The sequence below is a fragment of the Motacilla alba genome, chromosome 1 (assembly GCF_015832195.1).
Source record: "Motacilla alba alba isolate MOTALB_02 chromosome 1, Motacilla_alba_V1.0_pri, whole genome shotgun sequence".
Lineage (NCBI taxonomy): Eukaryota > Metazoa > Chordata > Aves > Passeriformes > Motacillidae > Motacilla > Motacilla alba.
Genome location: NC_052016.1, coordinates 36,504,799 through 36,519,242, shown reverse-complemented (window position 1 = coordinate 36,519,242; position 14,444 = coordinate 36,504,799). Strand labels below are relative to the sequence as shown.

Sequence of the window (14,444 nt, the reverse complement as noted above, 5' to 3'; positions counted from 1 at the left end):
TAAGGAGGGGCTGGGGCTGGGACGCCTGATTGGGCCATTCAAATGAGCTCTCTGCCTGGCAACAGGTTTCCCATTGGCTGGCGGCGGCCGGCGCGCCGGCGGGGCGGGGGCGCGGGGCCCTTTGGTGCAGTGCGAGGCGGGAGGGGCCGCCGGCACGTGGGGCGGCGGGAAGGCGCGCGAGGGCGCGGGCGTTGTCTGGCTCGGCTCGGCTCGGCTCGGCTCGGCTCGGCTCGGCTCGGCTCGGCTCGGCTCGGCCCGGCCCGGCACCGACCGCCCGCTCCCGGCCACCGGCCGGGCAGCGCACGGTGTGCAACACTGACCCCTGCCGCCCGCCCGCCTCGGGCCCGGACTCTGGCAGACATTCTGCCGGTGCCTCCCTCCGGGCTGGGAAGGATCGTCGCCCAACTCCGGGTCTTCCTTTAGCCGAAGGTCCTTCCTGCAGAACCGCAGGTGGTGACTTGCAACTGCAGGGATTTGTTGCTAATGAAACAGGTGTTCCTGTAGCCTGTTCCTGTAGTTCCTCTTCAGCCCTTTGGTTACCAGCTTGAGCAGACTGGGATGACTAAATTCCCGTCACCTTTCCCGGAAGGTTTATATTGTCTCGCTCTTAGTCACAGGCTCGTACAAAAGAAAAAAGAATATAAATCTGCACACATTTGCAGGCCTACCTACATACAGAACTGAGCGTGCACATGAGTGCATATGGATGTACATGCGTACGCAGTCATTCTTGCAGGTGCAAGGCAAGGTTATTTATCCGTCTGGTTGGAAAATGTAGTGAGGTACGCAAGCCCTTCTTGTCCTCCAGATACAAACTCGGTCTCTGTGCAAAGTCAGGATTTAGAGCTGGTGCTCTTGGGTTTAATCGAATGTATCTCAGTTCGAGCGTTTAACAGCAAAAGCCATTGGTATTCCTGGAACATAGGGCACTGAGTACATATCTCCTGAAGGAAAGTATGAAAGAGATTGGATAAATTATGATCTGTGTGACAGGGAGGTAGAAGGTCTCCACCTTACCATCTCGTCTCCTCCACAGCCACAGCTGCTTCTCTCATGATCTGACTAATTGACGTTCTTCCCAGCTACGCACAGTGCAGAGTGCCTGCCCCAAAAACAGTCCTGTAACTCAGACGCACACATCCAGACTAGTACCAAAATAAACCAAATTATGAAAATGCATGCGCTAATTTCCCCCCCCCCCCCTACTGTTTCACAAAACCCATCTGGCCAATTTCTCAGGTCTAGCTGCTGTCAGCACTCCAGCCCTGTTTTGATTCAAGCCCCTCTTTAATCCTTCTTTTTTGCATTAAGAAAATCTTAATTTCTACATACACACCTAAAAATAGGACCCAAAATAATCCATATAGTGGCCAGATGTCTTTCCTCTCTGCTTCTGCTTGTCAGAAGGTGCATGGCTTATTGCTCTGCTGTTTTCCTCACCGATCCAGGATTTTTTTTCCAGGATCCTTTTCCTTTACACACTCAACCACTGAAAACACGAAATTACATTGACACATATCCCTTGGCAAAGACATCCTCACATTAATGCACAAACCGGCCTTGACACAACATCCTAGAAGGGAGAAGGCAAAGGATTATGTTCAGAGATGTTCCCGTGCCCAAAGCTCCGTGTTGACACAGACTGCGCACCCACGGATGCAAATAGACAAACACCTGTTTGTGCAAGGGGAGCTTGTTTCCAGCAACCTGTGGGATGGAGCTGTGGGGTCAGCACTACAAACTGGCATGGCAGCAGCGAGCTCTCCTTTCGTCCCCAGCACCTGCAGTCTGCAACCTCACATTGTCCCTGCCATCCTCCCCACCCCATCCCCTTTGCAATTTTTCCTTCATCTGCTGCTTTTTGGCGTTTGTCTCCTACCTGTGTTCTTGGCAGCACTCTTCCCATGGCCCTCTCCCTGGCTTCTCTTTGTGGCATCCCGTATCTTACATACAAAATTCATCTCACATCCCCTCCTTTGTTTTTCTCATGTCCCGTTTTGCCCTGCATGGTTGTATCAACTATGCTTTTCCCCTTAAATCCAACGTGAAATTCTTCTTCATTCCTTGCGACCCGCCTGTTTCTGCATTCTGACTCTTCTTGCCCTTTGGATCCCGGTGGTGAGATTCCCTGGGCTTCTACTGTGCAGCTGCTTCCCTCAAGCCCTGAGGGTATCCATTGACTGTCTCACCTAGCTCTTCCCTGCGACTCCTGCTCCTCCACCTGATCTGTGCCACTGTGCATTTTGCCTGCCAGATCGATCTGCAGCTTTTCTCGGCTCCTCTCTCCCATCTGTGCTTTCCCCTTTGTTGCAAACGCAAGTACGCTCATTGTGCGCTCTGCAGATGCCAGTCCCTGCTCAGTGTGTTCTGTAGTCTTTGTCTGTTGTTGCTTTGCCAGCTCAGCAGAATATATTCCATCCTTTTGGGGGACTTACATCCTTAGACAAAATGAGGGAGGTGCAGAAGTTACATGACAGATCATTGTGTGGAACAGACGCTGTCCGTGCCTGCCTGCAGCCCAGACAACAACGGGAAAGTCATTTTCTCCGTCCAGTGTCACAATTTTGGTGCTGTACCCTGTTTGTGCTTGATGTTTATGTAGGTGCGTGCGTGTGTTTAGATGCAGTACATGCCTGTTTGTGTACGGAGGGAGGGGATCCTTCCCCTCTGTTACATTCTTTTACTTCTGTGAGTGTAGAAAGTGTGGTACTTTTTTACTGAGGCGTGCGTTGAGCTTGCCGGTGTGTGCCATCATACGTGAGCACGTGGCTGGGATGTGTTTGGGCTTTCATGCGTGGTATCTATTTATCTGCTCCCTGCAAATGCGGGGTGAATGCACCTAGAAGCAATTATTTATGCGTTCTGGTCTATTACCTTGCTAGTCATGTCACTGTGTTCTGATGGGGGGCAGAGGGGATGGTGACTTTTGTGTTTATTTTGAAGGCTGAACTAACTAACTGTGAGCCATTTTCTGAGCAAAAGCAAAACACAATAACTGGGTATTTTAAGAATTATATTTACTGAGCTAACTCCTAAGTGGTTCCAAACCTCTTCCAAAGTGTTTTCAGAATAACAAAAGAGCAGGAGGATGTGTATTTGCATTAAATTTTCTTGGATTTACATAAATACAAAATATCTGTTCTTTCACTTCCCGCAAAAGTAGCAAAATCTCAGTGTGCAGAGGGAATGTGTTTGAATGCATTTATGTATTTAACCCACGCTGTTCATCTTTCTGTACTGTGTCCATTAAAAATCCCGGCAGATAATCCGCTTTGTTCTGCTTTCACGACGCCGTACACCGAATTTAAGAGGAAATACCCAAGAATTCAACCACCGGCCAACTTTGCGTTGGGAAATGGCTTCCTGAGAGGCAGCATATTTAAATAAGCCCTGCAGGAGGGCTGGGAAGCAGGGTAGGTAACACAAGGAGAAGAAGCAAAAGGAGGAGAAGGGAATGACGAGGGGTGACACAGCCTGTCAGAAGACGGGAAAGAGGAGGGATGTTTTCAATCGCGATTTTTTGTGAGCCTCTCTTTGCTAACGCAGCACAGATGGAGGTCGTGGTTCTCGCTCACTGTGTGACAGACACGCTCTTAACACGAGCAAAATATTCTGAAAGTAATCGCTGCCACACAAGGCAAGCTGCAGCCACCACAAGCTGGCTGTAGCATCCCAAACACGAATTTTCACATTTGAGGCTCAAATCAGAGCTGTCCTTCACTCGGGGTGCCCTTCATCTGAGGTCAGAGTTGTTGGGTGAGGATTACGTAAGAGGCACAGACGAAGGGAACCAATGAGGAAATGGCTGTGGGTAGCTCTGACTTCTGATAGCGAGGATTTCTTTGTCTTCCAGGCGTCCACGGGGCCCCCGCAGCACTCGGGCGCCTTGCGAAGCTGTCTCTGCCTTCCTGGCCCGAATGCTCCCTCCGTGCCGGCAGCAGGTAACAAGGCACGGATTCTCACCCCGCCTTTATTTGCCTTCCCCACGTGATGCTCAGCTTGCTTTCCCGGGCCCGGCCGTGCCGTCAGGGCCCCGGGGCTGCCGGGGGCCCGCGGGCGGCGAGGCGGAGCGGAGCGGAGGGCAGGGCGGCGGCGCCTCCATCGCTCTGCCCTTCCTTCGCTCACCTCCCGCGGGCCGCCCGCCGAGCGCCGGCTCCCTGCCCTGCCCTGCCCCCCGCCCCCCCAGCGCAACCTGGGCAGCTCCAAGGGGGGAAAAAAAAAAGAGAAAGAAAGGAAACGGAGAGACGTAATGGTTTTTGTTCACGGTGAAAAGAGAAGCGGCCTGAATAGAGAGAGTGAGGGGAGCGAGATGGGAGCCTTGCTTCTCATTCACACCCCCGCGTCGCTCCTTATTCAATGGCAATCCCCTTGGAGCACGTCGGGAATAACGCGGTGAGTGCTGGGCAGAAACCTCTCCTGCGAACGCTGCGGCGACAGATCCTGCATTCCTCAGACCTGTGGCCTTGTCCACATGCCATGAAAAGGTTGCCGTTCTAATTCCTCCTTCCGGGGTTTCACACAGCGTTTCACACAGCATGACTCTCTGCAAGCAAGGCTCCCTCGAGGTTTGCTGAACTGGCAATGGCCCCGGAAATGCAGCTTTTGGTGAGGTGTCCATCGGGTGTAGGGAATGCCTGTGAGGCTGCAGAAATACCCAGGGAGAGGCACAGCCTCAGCCCCCACTCTCACAAACTCAGCCCTTGGATTGCACTTGCAGAGGAGCAGCAATAGGGACAGAGAAAGGATCTGCAGAGCGGAGTTTGTTCCACTCTTTTCTGTTCCTTTCCCCTCTGTGTTTGAAGGCAGCAATGCCTGACATATAATGTGGAAAAACTGAGAGAGCCCTGCCATCTCTGGGACATTGCAGGAGTGGGAGGATCACTAGTATCCAGGGGACAGCAATTTATTTTATCCCAGATCTGAGGAAAAGAAGAAAGAAAGAAAAAAAAAAAAAAGACAACCAAAAGAGATGTTTACATTTCTGCCCTAGAAGATCTTTACCTCCCTTTGCATCCTGACACTTGAGGTCAACTCCACACTGCAATCAAACACCAAGAGCGCCGCAGAGCAAAAGGAAAACACACCAGACGGGAAAGGCTTTCCAGACTGGAGGTCTCTGAAGGATGATTCAGGTTTGCAGAAACAGCATCAGAGAGGTTGAGGCAGCGCCAACAAGGGCTTTGTGTGAACTTCAGCACTCACAGATGAGCTCTGAGCTGGTGACAGGAGCTGCTTCAGCAGCTCACTTGTGAACAGCCTTCCTCCAAGAGGTTTGGCCCTGCTTAACCCGAGCCCTGCCCACAGGACTTGTGTCCACCTCATGATCCCGCGCCATTGTGCTGTCGACAGTTCCCCTATTGTGGATGTTTTGGTTTCAGCCTCTGCAGAAGGCAATTACTGTGCACAGAAGGCACTTCTGAAGGGCCTTCTGCATGCACACAGGCATGGGCCTCCCGTGAGAGGTCTTCTTTCTCAATACCAAGTAGTTTTGAGACCTGCCAGAGCAAGAAGTATTGCCAAGTCCTCTATGCATTCCACACATGAAGCATGCTACTGGGTCATTTTCCTCCGTCAGACTCCAAAATCCAAGGACATGGCTCCTGCCACAACTCAGGAGCTCAATTTCTCAACCACTTCTTGCAGCCTGCTATTTCCAGTCCTCTGGCACGGGTCCAGTCTGGCTCCTGCACATGGTGGGCCGGATGCAACAGTCAACAGAAGCAGCGCTGAGGAAGCGTGCCCTGGGCTGGAGCTGGGATGAGTCAGTCTGCTCTCTTCCCTGTAATCCAGAGGGGCTCATGGTAGCTGAAGGCAACCAGCATTCCCCAGAGATGGTGACAGAGGTGTCATCCCCCTGCTTTCTGGAGATTCCTGACCGCTGCTGTAGGTGCGCACAAGTGCCTGCGCTTCGCCTGTGATTCCCAGTGGCTGTCCAGGATCAGTGATGACCCACAGCTGGCTTACAAAGTATCCTCCCTGCTTCCACCAGCAGAGCTCTGCGTGCACTCGCTGTCCATGCGCTCAGCACAGCCGAGCAGCTCTGTGGGTGCCTCCTACATGCCCATGCCGTGCAGGAAGCCTGGGATAAGTGCTGCCTGTGCAGCAGCCAGGCAACGCTGTGGACTCTGGCCGGGGACCAACTGGCCACGAGCCACAGGGGTTACTACAGAATCACAGAATATTCTCAGTTGGAAGGGACCCATCAGGATTGTCGAGTCCAGCTCCTGGCCCTGCACAGGACCATTACCAAGGGTCACACCATTACCAAGTGCCTGACAGTGTTGTCCAAACACATCTTGAGCTCTGTCAGGCTTGGTGCTGTGGCTGCTTTCCTGGGGAGCCCGTTCCAGTGCCCAGCTGGATGAAAAACCCCCTGGGTGCAAAGCCTTTGCCTGATACCCAGCCTAGACCTCCCCTTACACAGCTTCAGGCCATTCCCACGGGTCCTGTCACTGGTCCGCAGAGAGGAGGGATCAGTGCCTGCCCCCACCTGCCCCTGGTGGGGAAGCTGTGCGGAGCGATGGGGCCTGCCCGGTGCTTCTGTTGCCACCGCATCCTCCCATTCCCATTCCCACTCCCATTCCCGGGCAGCCCGGCGGGAGCTGCGGCCCGGGGGGTCGCCAGGGGGCGCTGTGCCGCGCGGCCCCGCCTCGCCCGCGCCCTCCCCCGGGGCGGGCGCGCATGCGCGGCGCGGGCGGGGCGGAGGCAGCGCGGTCCCGGGCGCGATGGGCGCGGAGGCGTGAGCGGCCCGGGGGCTCGGTGCGCCGAACCGGCACCGCCGACACCGGCAGGCACGGCTGGGAGCGGGAGCGGGAGCGGGCCGGGAGCGGGGGCGGGCCGGGAGCGCTGCCATCACCTGCCCGGGCCGGCGGCGGGGCGGGGGGGCCGGTTCCGCCGCTCCGCCCCTCCCCGCCCTCAGCCCCGGCTGCGCTCACCGCCCTCTCCCCTCCGCAGAGCCGCCCCCGAGCGAGGGAAGCATGTTCCGGCTGATGAGGGATGGCGAGCCCGAGGACCCCATGTTCGCCATGTGAGTCGGGGCGGGCATCCTGCGGGGGGATCGGCGGCAGGCAGCGAGGGGAGGAGGCAGAGCTGCGGCGCGGATCGTCCCCGGGGAAGTGTGCGCTGCCCCCGCGTCCCGCCGGGCGGGCAGAGGCCGGGCGGGCCCGGGGAGCGCCGCTGCAGCGCGGCTGCCTGGGGACAAACACACACACATCCTCCGGAGGGACAGCGCGGCCGGTAACAGGGGTCGCGTCCGTCTCGTTTCTGCGATGTTGGAGCGTGGTCCGGGAGGAAAGCGTAATAAAGTAGGCCAAAAGGCATCGCAGCTGTCTTGAGAGGAAGAGAGGGCTGGAATAATAACTAATCTTTTTCTTTGCGCAAGGATTTTTTTTTTTTCATGATGCAAAGTAGGGTCGCAGTTGAGATAGATAAAATCTGCTGCTCTGTCCAGTGTTTGTTGCTGCTCTACACAGGAAGTCATTAATGGAGCTGGGGAAGGCTGCTGAAGCACTTGTCAAGTTGTGAGGAACAAAGTAAAGAGAAAACAACGAGTAGTTTTGAAATACGAGTATTGAAATCTAACAAGGGTCCCGAGAATCTTCCTGGGATTCCTTTCACTGAATGTTTTTTGTTTCCGTCCTCAGTAGAGAAATTGGATGCTATTGATAAATTTTGGCAGTGACACTAAGTTGGCAGCCCTTGCCAAAGTGGATAAGGAATAGACTGTAATACACAAAGAATTTGATTATGTCAGACAAGACACCACTAGAAATTTGGTGAAATCTATGTATGTAGAAAAACAGTCCATTTTTTGCTTATGAAATCAATAGTAAGCCAGAATTTTATCAGCAGTGAGCAAATTAGCAGGAGAGGAGACCTTGATGTCCCAGTTAGTCACCGAATGACAGTGTGTTCTCATTAACATGGCAGGTATGAGTCTAGCTTTTATTATGGGAAGCATTTCCAGTAGAGACAGAAAAGTATTGGTTTTAAGTAGTGGGTACTTCTGTCATCTCAGAAATAGTCTGTGCTGTAGAGGTCATTAAAGCTCAAGAGGGATAATTGCAGGCTACAAGATGTGCAGGAAGAAAGCTATGGTATTTCCCAGAAGTTTCTTATTGTGGCCACCCTATTCTGTGGCTGTTTATCCTGACCCTCCTTTTCCTCCTCTTGCTTCACCAACCCGTGTGAGTGTGTGCAGCCCTCAAAGTGGAGGCTGCAAAAGTAGGGAAAACCGGTTAGGGATCCCACTTATTGTCCCCTTTCTCCCTCAGATCTGGAAAAGCTGTATGTGGTCTCAGCCCCTGGGGCGCAGAGGGGTGTCAGGCCACGCAGTCCATTCCGGAGTCTTGCATTTCACTGTTTGTGCCCGTGTACATGGAGGGTTGAGAGGACGATATGTAGGATCTCCTGCTCCCTGGTGCCATTAAGTGTAGCCCTCACTTTGCAGCCAGGAAGGTCTTTGTGCGCCTCCCTACAAAAGATGTTAGAGCGGTGAGGTTCTGGAGTGGCCTTGGCCATACTTGGCTCCAGAGCACTACTGAAGCAGAACACCAACCTGCGTCTGAGCAGACAGAAATTAGTTCCTGAGAGGGCTTCTGTGGTATGAAACCTTCTATCACAAGAAATGTGATGGGATCCAGAGATCCCTTCCAGCCCCAGTAATCACCATAGACAACACAGACTTCTCAGGATTCTGAATTTCCAGCTTGGGAAGGAATGTAGAGTTGTGTAAGAATAACACAGAGCTGGGAGGAGAGGATTATGTGGGGCTTTGCCCTCACCCTTGTTCTCTCCACCTCTCCAAAAGGGATCCTTTTGCCATCCACCGGCAGCACATGAACCGCATGCTGTCGGGGAGTTTCGGGTTCGGGCCGCTCCTTGGCATCACGGATGGGACCACCCCTGGGGCTCGCCAGGCTGGCCGCAGGATGCAGGTAACGCAGGGGCTGAGTGCAGCCTGGAATTTCTCACACTGATCTCTCAGCTTCTGTCTCCCACCCTTCCTGGGCTGGGCACCCTCCTCTCCTCCACACAGGTGGTGGGTGCGGAGTAAATCTCTTAGGCAGTGGTGTTCTGGTCCTTCTCTTTATTCCACCACTGTTAAGGTGTTGAATGCAACTGTGTTCTGGGTTGGACGGGAGGAAGGGAATAAAAATATGTTGTTTCTCATTCAAGGACATGAATTCATATAAAGGGGAGAAATTTAGGAGCATCACCTCATGTCTGGTTCATTAGGGGTGATTTGGCTTGAACCCCCAGGAATCCGTGGGGCACTCTCTTGATCTGTTCATAGAGCCTGAGTGTTCCCAGTTCTGTTTCTGAGAAGGATTAGTGTGTTCTGATGAGGATCTAGTGCTTGGCTGCTGCAAAGTCATTCTCTGTTGTGTTTTTCTGTTCTCCTGGCAGGCGGGAGCTGTTTCACCCTTTGGGATGCTCGGCATGGTAAGTTTTCTGTTTTTCTGGGTCAGATTAGAGGCTTTCCAAGTAGTGGCTCCATACTGAGATTCATCAGCACTGTGTGCAACCAGTGCTAAAATGTAGCCATCTGTGAGCCTGACCAGCTATCCTACCAGGTAGGGAGGATGGGAATGTCTGAGGAGACCAGGATGAGCTTTAGATTTATAGTAAATGGAATAGGGAAGAGGGTATTGAACTGAAACTGGAAGCATCTGGTTTCTCCTGGACCTCTCATTGAGTGTTTTATGACTGCAGGCCCTTACCTTGTTTCCCCTCTAATGTTTTAATCCTGTCCGTGAGCTGTTTTTGAAGAGAGAGTCTAGCTCTGTGTGGGGGGGAAGTTGTATTTGCACCTTGACCAGAGAAAAGTCATAAAGCTGTTATAGCACAATATTTCATGGGAATTGGGACAGTTAATATCTGGGAAGAGCAGGTAGTCCCTTAATAACCTCATATGTCTGAGAAGAAGCTGCAGATCTGGAGGTAATGGAGGAGCTGTGAGGATGCGAGGAAAGGACTCGGCCATCAGTAGGCAGAGGGGATTATTGCACCTCCTCTGCCAGTGGTGGCGGCTGGAGAAGCCAGCAGAATACTTCAGGTAGACAGGGCTGGAATGAGAATGGCTGTGTGTACGTGAGAACACTGCGCTTGGAGCGTGCTGATCTCCGTCTTCCGCCGAAATAATACAGTGGAAATAGGTTATTCCAGATGCAGCAACTTCAGCTGTCTTGCTCTGCAGAATCGCCTCAATGAAAGAGACTCTAGCGTCCCGGAATTTTTGTAGCTCAGAGGAGGATTAATAAGACTACAAACACATAGACTTCAAAGCATAATAACATTGTGTGTGAGTACTGCTCTGCTGGAAACGAGAACAAGAGGCTACTCGAGGAAACAAAAAAAAAAGAAATCAGCAAGTTTGAACTGACATTGTAATTTTGTTTACATATTGCACAATTAACCTGTGAGACCTGCTGGCCCAGGGTGTTACAGCAGCATTCAGGTTTACAGGAGGGAAAAGGCAGGTGTTTGTAGGGGAAAATAAACAAATTTGTTGTTATGCTAGAAAGAAAACAATCAGTGGAAACTTTCTTAAGATCACTCTTAGTGCACATGCTGAGATTTCTTCTCCTAACTTTGTTGAGCCCCCTAGCTCACAAACCCCAGTGCATCGGCAGTTGGATCCAAATTAAAAGAACAACCTTTGCCAGAACATTGAGCAATGCAGCCTGAGAGAATGGAGAGAACAGCAACCCCAAATTTTGTTTTGTTTTTTTTTTTTTTCTGCACTGCTGGAAGAACGTGGAGAAAAAAAAAATCAAGGTTCTTCTTCTTAGGCAGCAGGATTTTTTGCAGATAGTTTGTTGTTCTTTCCTCATGTCTCTTCCCAGACTGACTACTCTTGTGTTTTCTTTTCCTTTTTATCAGGCAGGTGGTTTTATAGATATGTTTGGGATGATGAACGACATGATTGGAAACATGGTAAGAACCCTCCATGAACCATTCTGTATTGAGGGGAGTGCTGAGGATGCTTCTTCCATCCCATCTCTTATCTTACTGTGCTGCTTGGAATGGATTGAGCCACACCTGCCAAGGTGGCAGAGGCTGTAAGCCTTGCTTCATCACTGGGAGTCAGTGACAGAGCTTGTTCCTGAGTGCAGGGAGAGGAGAGGGGTGAGGAAGGAAGTGCGTGGGTGGACATGTTTAGCAAGAAATAAGTATTAATTTAACAGGAAGGTGTATTCTCCAGAAAAAGGGTCCCATGGGAATTATATTCATCCTATTGTAACCTCTTCATTGTAGAGAGGGAGTTAAATGCCATCTCTTCTTCCCTCCCATCCCTTCTTCCCACCATTCCCCATTCCTTCTTGCAGGAGCATATGACAAGTGGTGCTAACTGCCAGACATTTACCTCCTCAACTGTCATCTCTTATTCCAACCTGGGTGATGGGCCCAAAGTCTATCAGGAGACCTCAGAGATGCGTTCAGCACCTGGCGGGGTAAGGAGGAGGCTGCTGGCTTTGCTGTGAGAGGGGGGGGCTTCGTTTGGTGGCTTTGTGGGTGGCCACCTACAGCACTTTGGCTTCGCAGTCAGCTGCAGTTCGAGGAGCACATTGTGCTCTTGTGACTCACTGAACCGTGCCAAGGGCCCCTGGGAGGAAACGGGAAGAGCTGGCAGTGGGGAATCCATTCTTCCCTGTTCGTAACGTCGTGTCTGACATCCTGGGAGTGGTGGCAGTGCAAATTGCCTGAAATACTGGAGGCAGGAATCAGGGTGCCTTAGGGGGCTGGGAGAAGGAACGAAGATGTTGATTCCACTTGGGGATCTGCCCTCAGATCCGTGAGACAAGACGAACCGTAAGGGACTCGGACAGTGGCTTGGAACAGATGTCAATCGGACACCACATCAGGGAGAGGGCCCACATCATGCAGCGGTCCCGGAACCATCGCACAGGTGACCAGGAGGAGAGGCAGGACTACATCAACATGGACGAAAGTGAGTAGTGCCTGTGTCCTCCTCCCAGCAAAGCCGGGTGCTGCTTCCCCGAGCTGAGCTGGTTGTCTCCCTGCGCAGGTGACGCAGCCGCGTTTGACGACGAGTGGCGGCGGGAGACGTCCCGGTTCCGGCCGCAGCGGGGCCTGGATTACCGGCGCCATGAAGGCAGCGGTGGCCGGCGGGCTGAAGGGACTCGTCTCGCCATCCAGGGCCCTGAGGATTCTCCCTCCAGACAGTCCCGCCGGTACGACTGGTGAACTCGGAGCAGACCTTGTGGGGGGTGCAGCGTGGCCACCCCCAAATCTACCTACGCGCTCTTGTAAGTCTTAACAAGTTCCTTCCTTGTCTTCTGCTGTGTGGTTGCCTCTTAGCCATAGGGTTATTTTTTTTCCTTGCCCTAATCTTACGTTATTTTGAAGTTTCGGTTGCAAAGGAGTTTTCCTGCTTTGAGAGAGCAGGAGAAGGTGTGAATTTGGAGAAGATGCTGTGCTGAACGGGAAGATGGAAGCTGTTTAAGTTAGCTTTGTCATGAACAAAAGACCTGTGGTGTCAGCCTTAACTGATGGCTGAAATAGTGTGACGTGATGTAGGATTGCAATCTGTTGAACGTTTATATTGTCATTGTGTAGAACTTAGAGACCATTTGCTGTCCATCCAGTTTGAAATATAAGTAAGTGCTGGTGTCTGCTCTCCTGTGCTTTGAATAGGGCTCACTAGGATGTGATCTAGTGCTTGAAAAGGAACATTTTCCCCTTTTTTGATGTCTAGACATCCAGTTAAGCATGTCTTTATCTGTTGCCTGCTTTCTAGGCACCGCTTATTCTGTTTATGTCTTGTGTTTCCTTTCCTCCCAGGTACAGACAGTGAAACTCTGAAGCCCCTTCAAAGCACCACTTGGACCCTCCTCAAATTTAGTATTAACCTCCCTCCCACTTAAGAATTGAAACAAAGCAACTAATCTTCTGCATTGCTCTATTTCACCCCATTTGGGTGCTGCAGTGGGGCATGGGGAATCTCACTGATGTGCAAGGAACACATTAATTGCCCATTCCCTCTCTGCTGCCCCTTGGCTCTGTTCTTTCTGCCAGTAGTGCTGGGCATGAGGAGCTGCCACCTTGCCTCTTCCATCCTTTCCACTCTTTCTGTGCTGGGTTGGGCTGGTTCTGAAGTTTGTGTTTAGTCCCCTGTGAAAGGAATATCAGGGAATTCTGCTAGAACCCCCTGTCAGTCCCCTCACCGGGACAGAGGCTTCGATTCCCCTGCTGCTCCTTGGTGCATCTGTGGAGAAGCAGAAGGATGTGTGCATTGGAGAAGGGAGGAGCAGAACAAAAGCTGGATCAGCCTGTGGGCCCCCTGACCCCTCTTCAGTCAGCTCCCCCACTTTTTTAATTTGTGAAACTTGTAACTAGATGTTTACTGAATAAAGAAACAAACTGTAAAGAATTGGTGGATCAGTCTTTACCTTCAGCTGACCTAATTATTCCTGCTGTGGAATTAAGTAACCTCTTTTACATCCTTGGAAAATTGCTGAGGAGAAACTTGGTGTGAAATTCTCAGGCTTTGTTTTCTTACAGAAAATAGCCTAACAGCCTTCTCACGTAGTCACAGAGTGACATGATGCTCAACATGGAAATTGTGAAGGAAGACCCAAGAACTCACCATTTGCAAAAAATGCCCTCTAATTGCTGTAGTTTTGCTGTGCACTCGAGGGAAATTGGTTGGTCCTTCTTGCCGCCTGGTCAGCTGTGCAGCCCTGAATTGGGCCTCTGGGGTTCCTGCACAGACAGGGAATATTTCCATTATTTTCTTATTATATCACTGCAACCGTGGCTGACATTATGAATGACCTTTCCTTAACTTCTTCAGTATTAGGTGAAAATTGAGAGGCATTAGGAATATAGCACCAGGGAAGATCTCCTGGGTTCTTGGCCAGTTTTGTGCTCTGGCACACACTCTTACACAAACCTTTTCATCAGTTTATTTGGAACAGAAGGCAGGAAATCAGTTCATGACTTATACTTGGAGGTGGTGTGCTAGGATCTTGTGGTGTATCCCTCTGTTGTATGTGTGGTCACTACCACCTTGCTGGGGACTGACTGTCCTGCCCTGAGAAAAGGATGCAGCATCCACCCTCTGGAAGCTCAGGGCAGAGTTTGCATGTGTTCCACCCTTCAAGGAAGTGCCGAACAGAGCCGTGGCTGGTGGCAAGCTCTGTCCCCACTTCCCCATGCCGTTTCGTCCCATGGCAAGCCCCAATAGGAGTCATAGAATGTTTTGGTTTGGAAGGGACTTCAAAGACAGCAGCCTGCTGTCCCTGGCAGTGGAGTGACTTTCTGGAGGTGTCATAGCCAAGGCAAGCCCTGAAGAGAGCAAGGCTGAAGGAGAAGCTACACAGAAAAAAGCAGGGCTTGGGAGAGGTTTCGTGGAAGTCATCTTGAGGTTGCCAGACTGTAGGGACTGCAACACCAGCAGCCGTCATCGCTGGCAGTCT

General features: G+C 51.7%; 1 protein-coding gene across 2 annotated transcripts; it reads left to right on the top strand.

The window, feature by feature from the left end:
• Window positions 1-3,875: 3,875 nt before the first annotated feature.
• Window positions 3,876-13,396, top strand: MLF2 (myeloid leukemia factor 2). 2 transcript variants are annotated; one of them, XM_038144279.1, is made up of 9 exons: window positions 3,876-3,941; window positions 6,955-7,027; window positions 8,810-8,936; window positions 9,409-9,444; window positions 10,885-10,938; window positions 11,331-11,456; window positions 11,794-11,953; window positions 12,032-12,272; window positions 12,808-13,396. In XM_038144279.1, the coding sequence occupies exons 2-8, from the start codon at window positions 6,978-6,980 to the stop codon at window positions 12,208-12,210; spliced, it is 732 nt and encodes a 243-aa protein (XP_038000207.1). In that variant the 5' UTR covers window positions 3,876-3,941; window positions 6,955-6,977; the 3' UTR covers window positions 12,211-12,272; window positions 12,808-13,396. The 2 variants fall into 2 exon arrangements, with proteins under 2 accessions (XP_038000207.1, XP_038000216.1); XM_038144288.1 differs by lacking the exon at window positions 3,876-3,941 and adding an exon at window positions 6,664-6,791.
• The last annotated feature ends 1,048 nt before the right edge of the window (window positions 13,397-14,444 follow it).

Bases quoted from the DNA above. Each gene is read 5' to 3' on its own strand.
- MLF2 (XM_038144279.1), top strand. From the start codon at position 6,978: ATGTTCCGGCTGATGAGGGATGGCGAGCCCGAGGACCCCATGTTCGCC. The intron at 10,939-11,330 runs GTAAGAACCCTC...TCCTTCTTGCAG, and splicing joins ACGACATGATTGGAAACATG to GAGCATATGACAAGTGGTGC. The intron at 11,457-11,793 runs GTAAGGAGGAGG...ATCTGCCCTCAG, and splicing joins TGCGTTCAGCACCTGGCGGG to ATCCGTGAGACAAGACGAAC.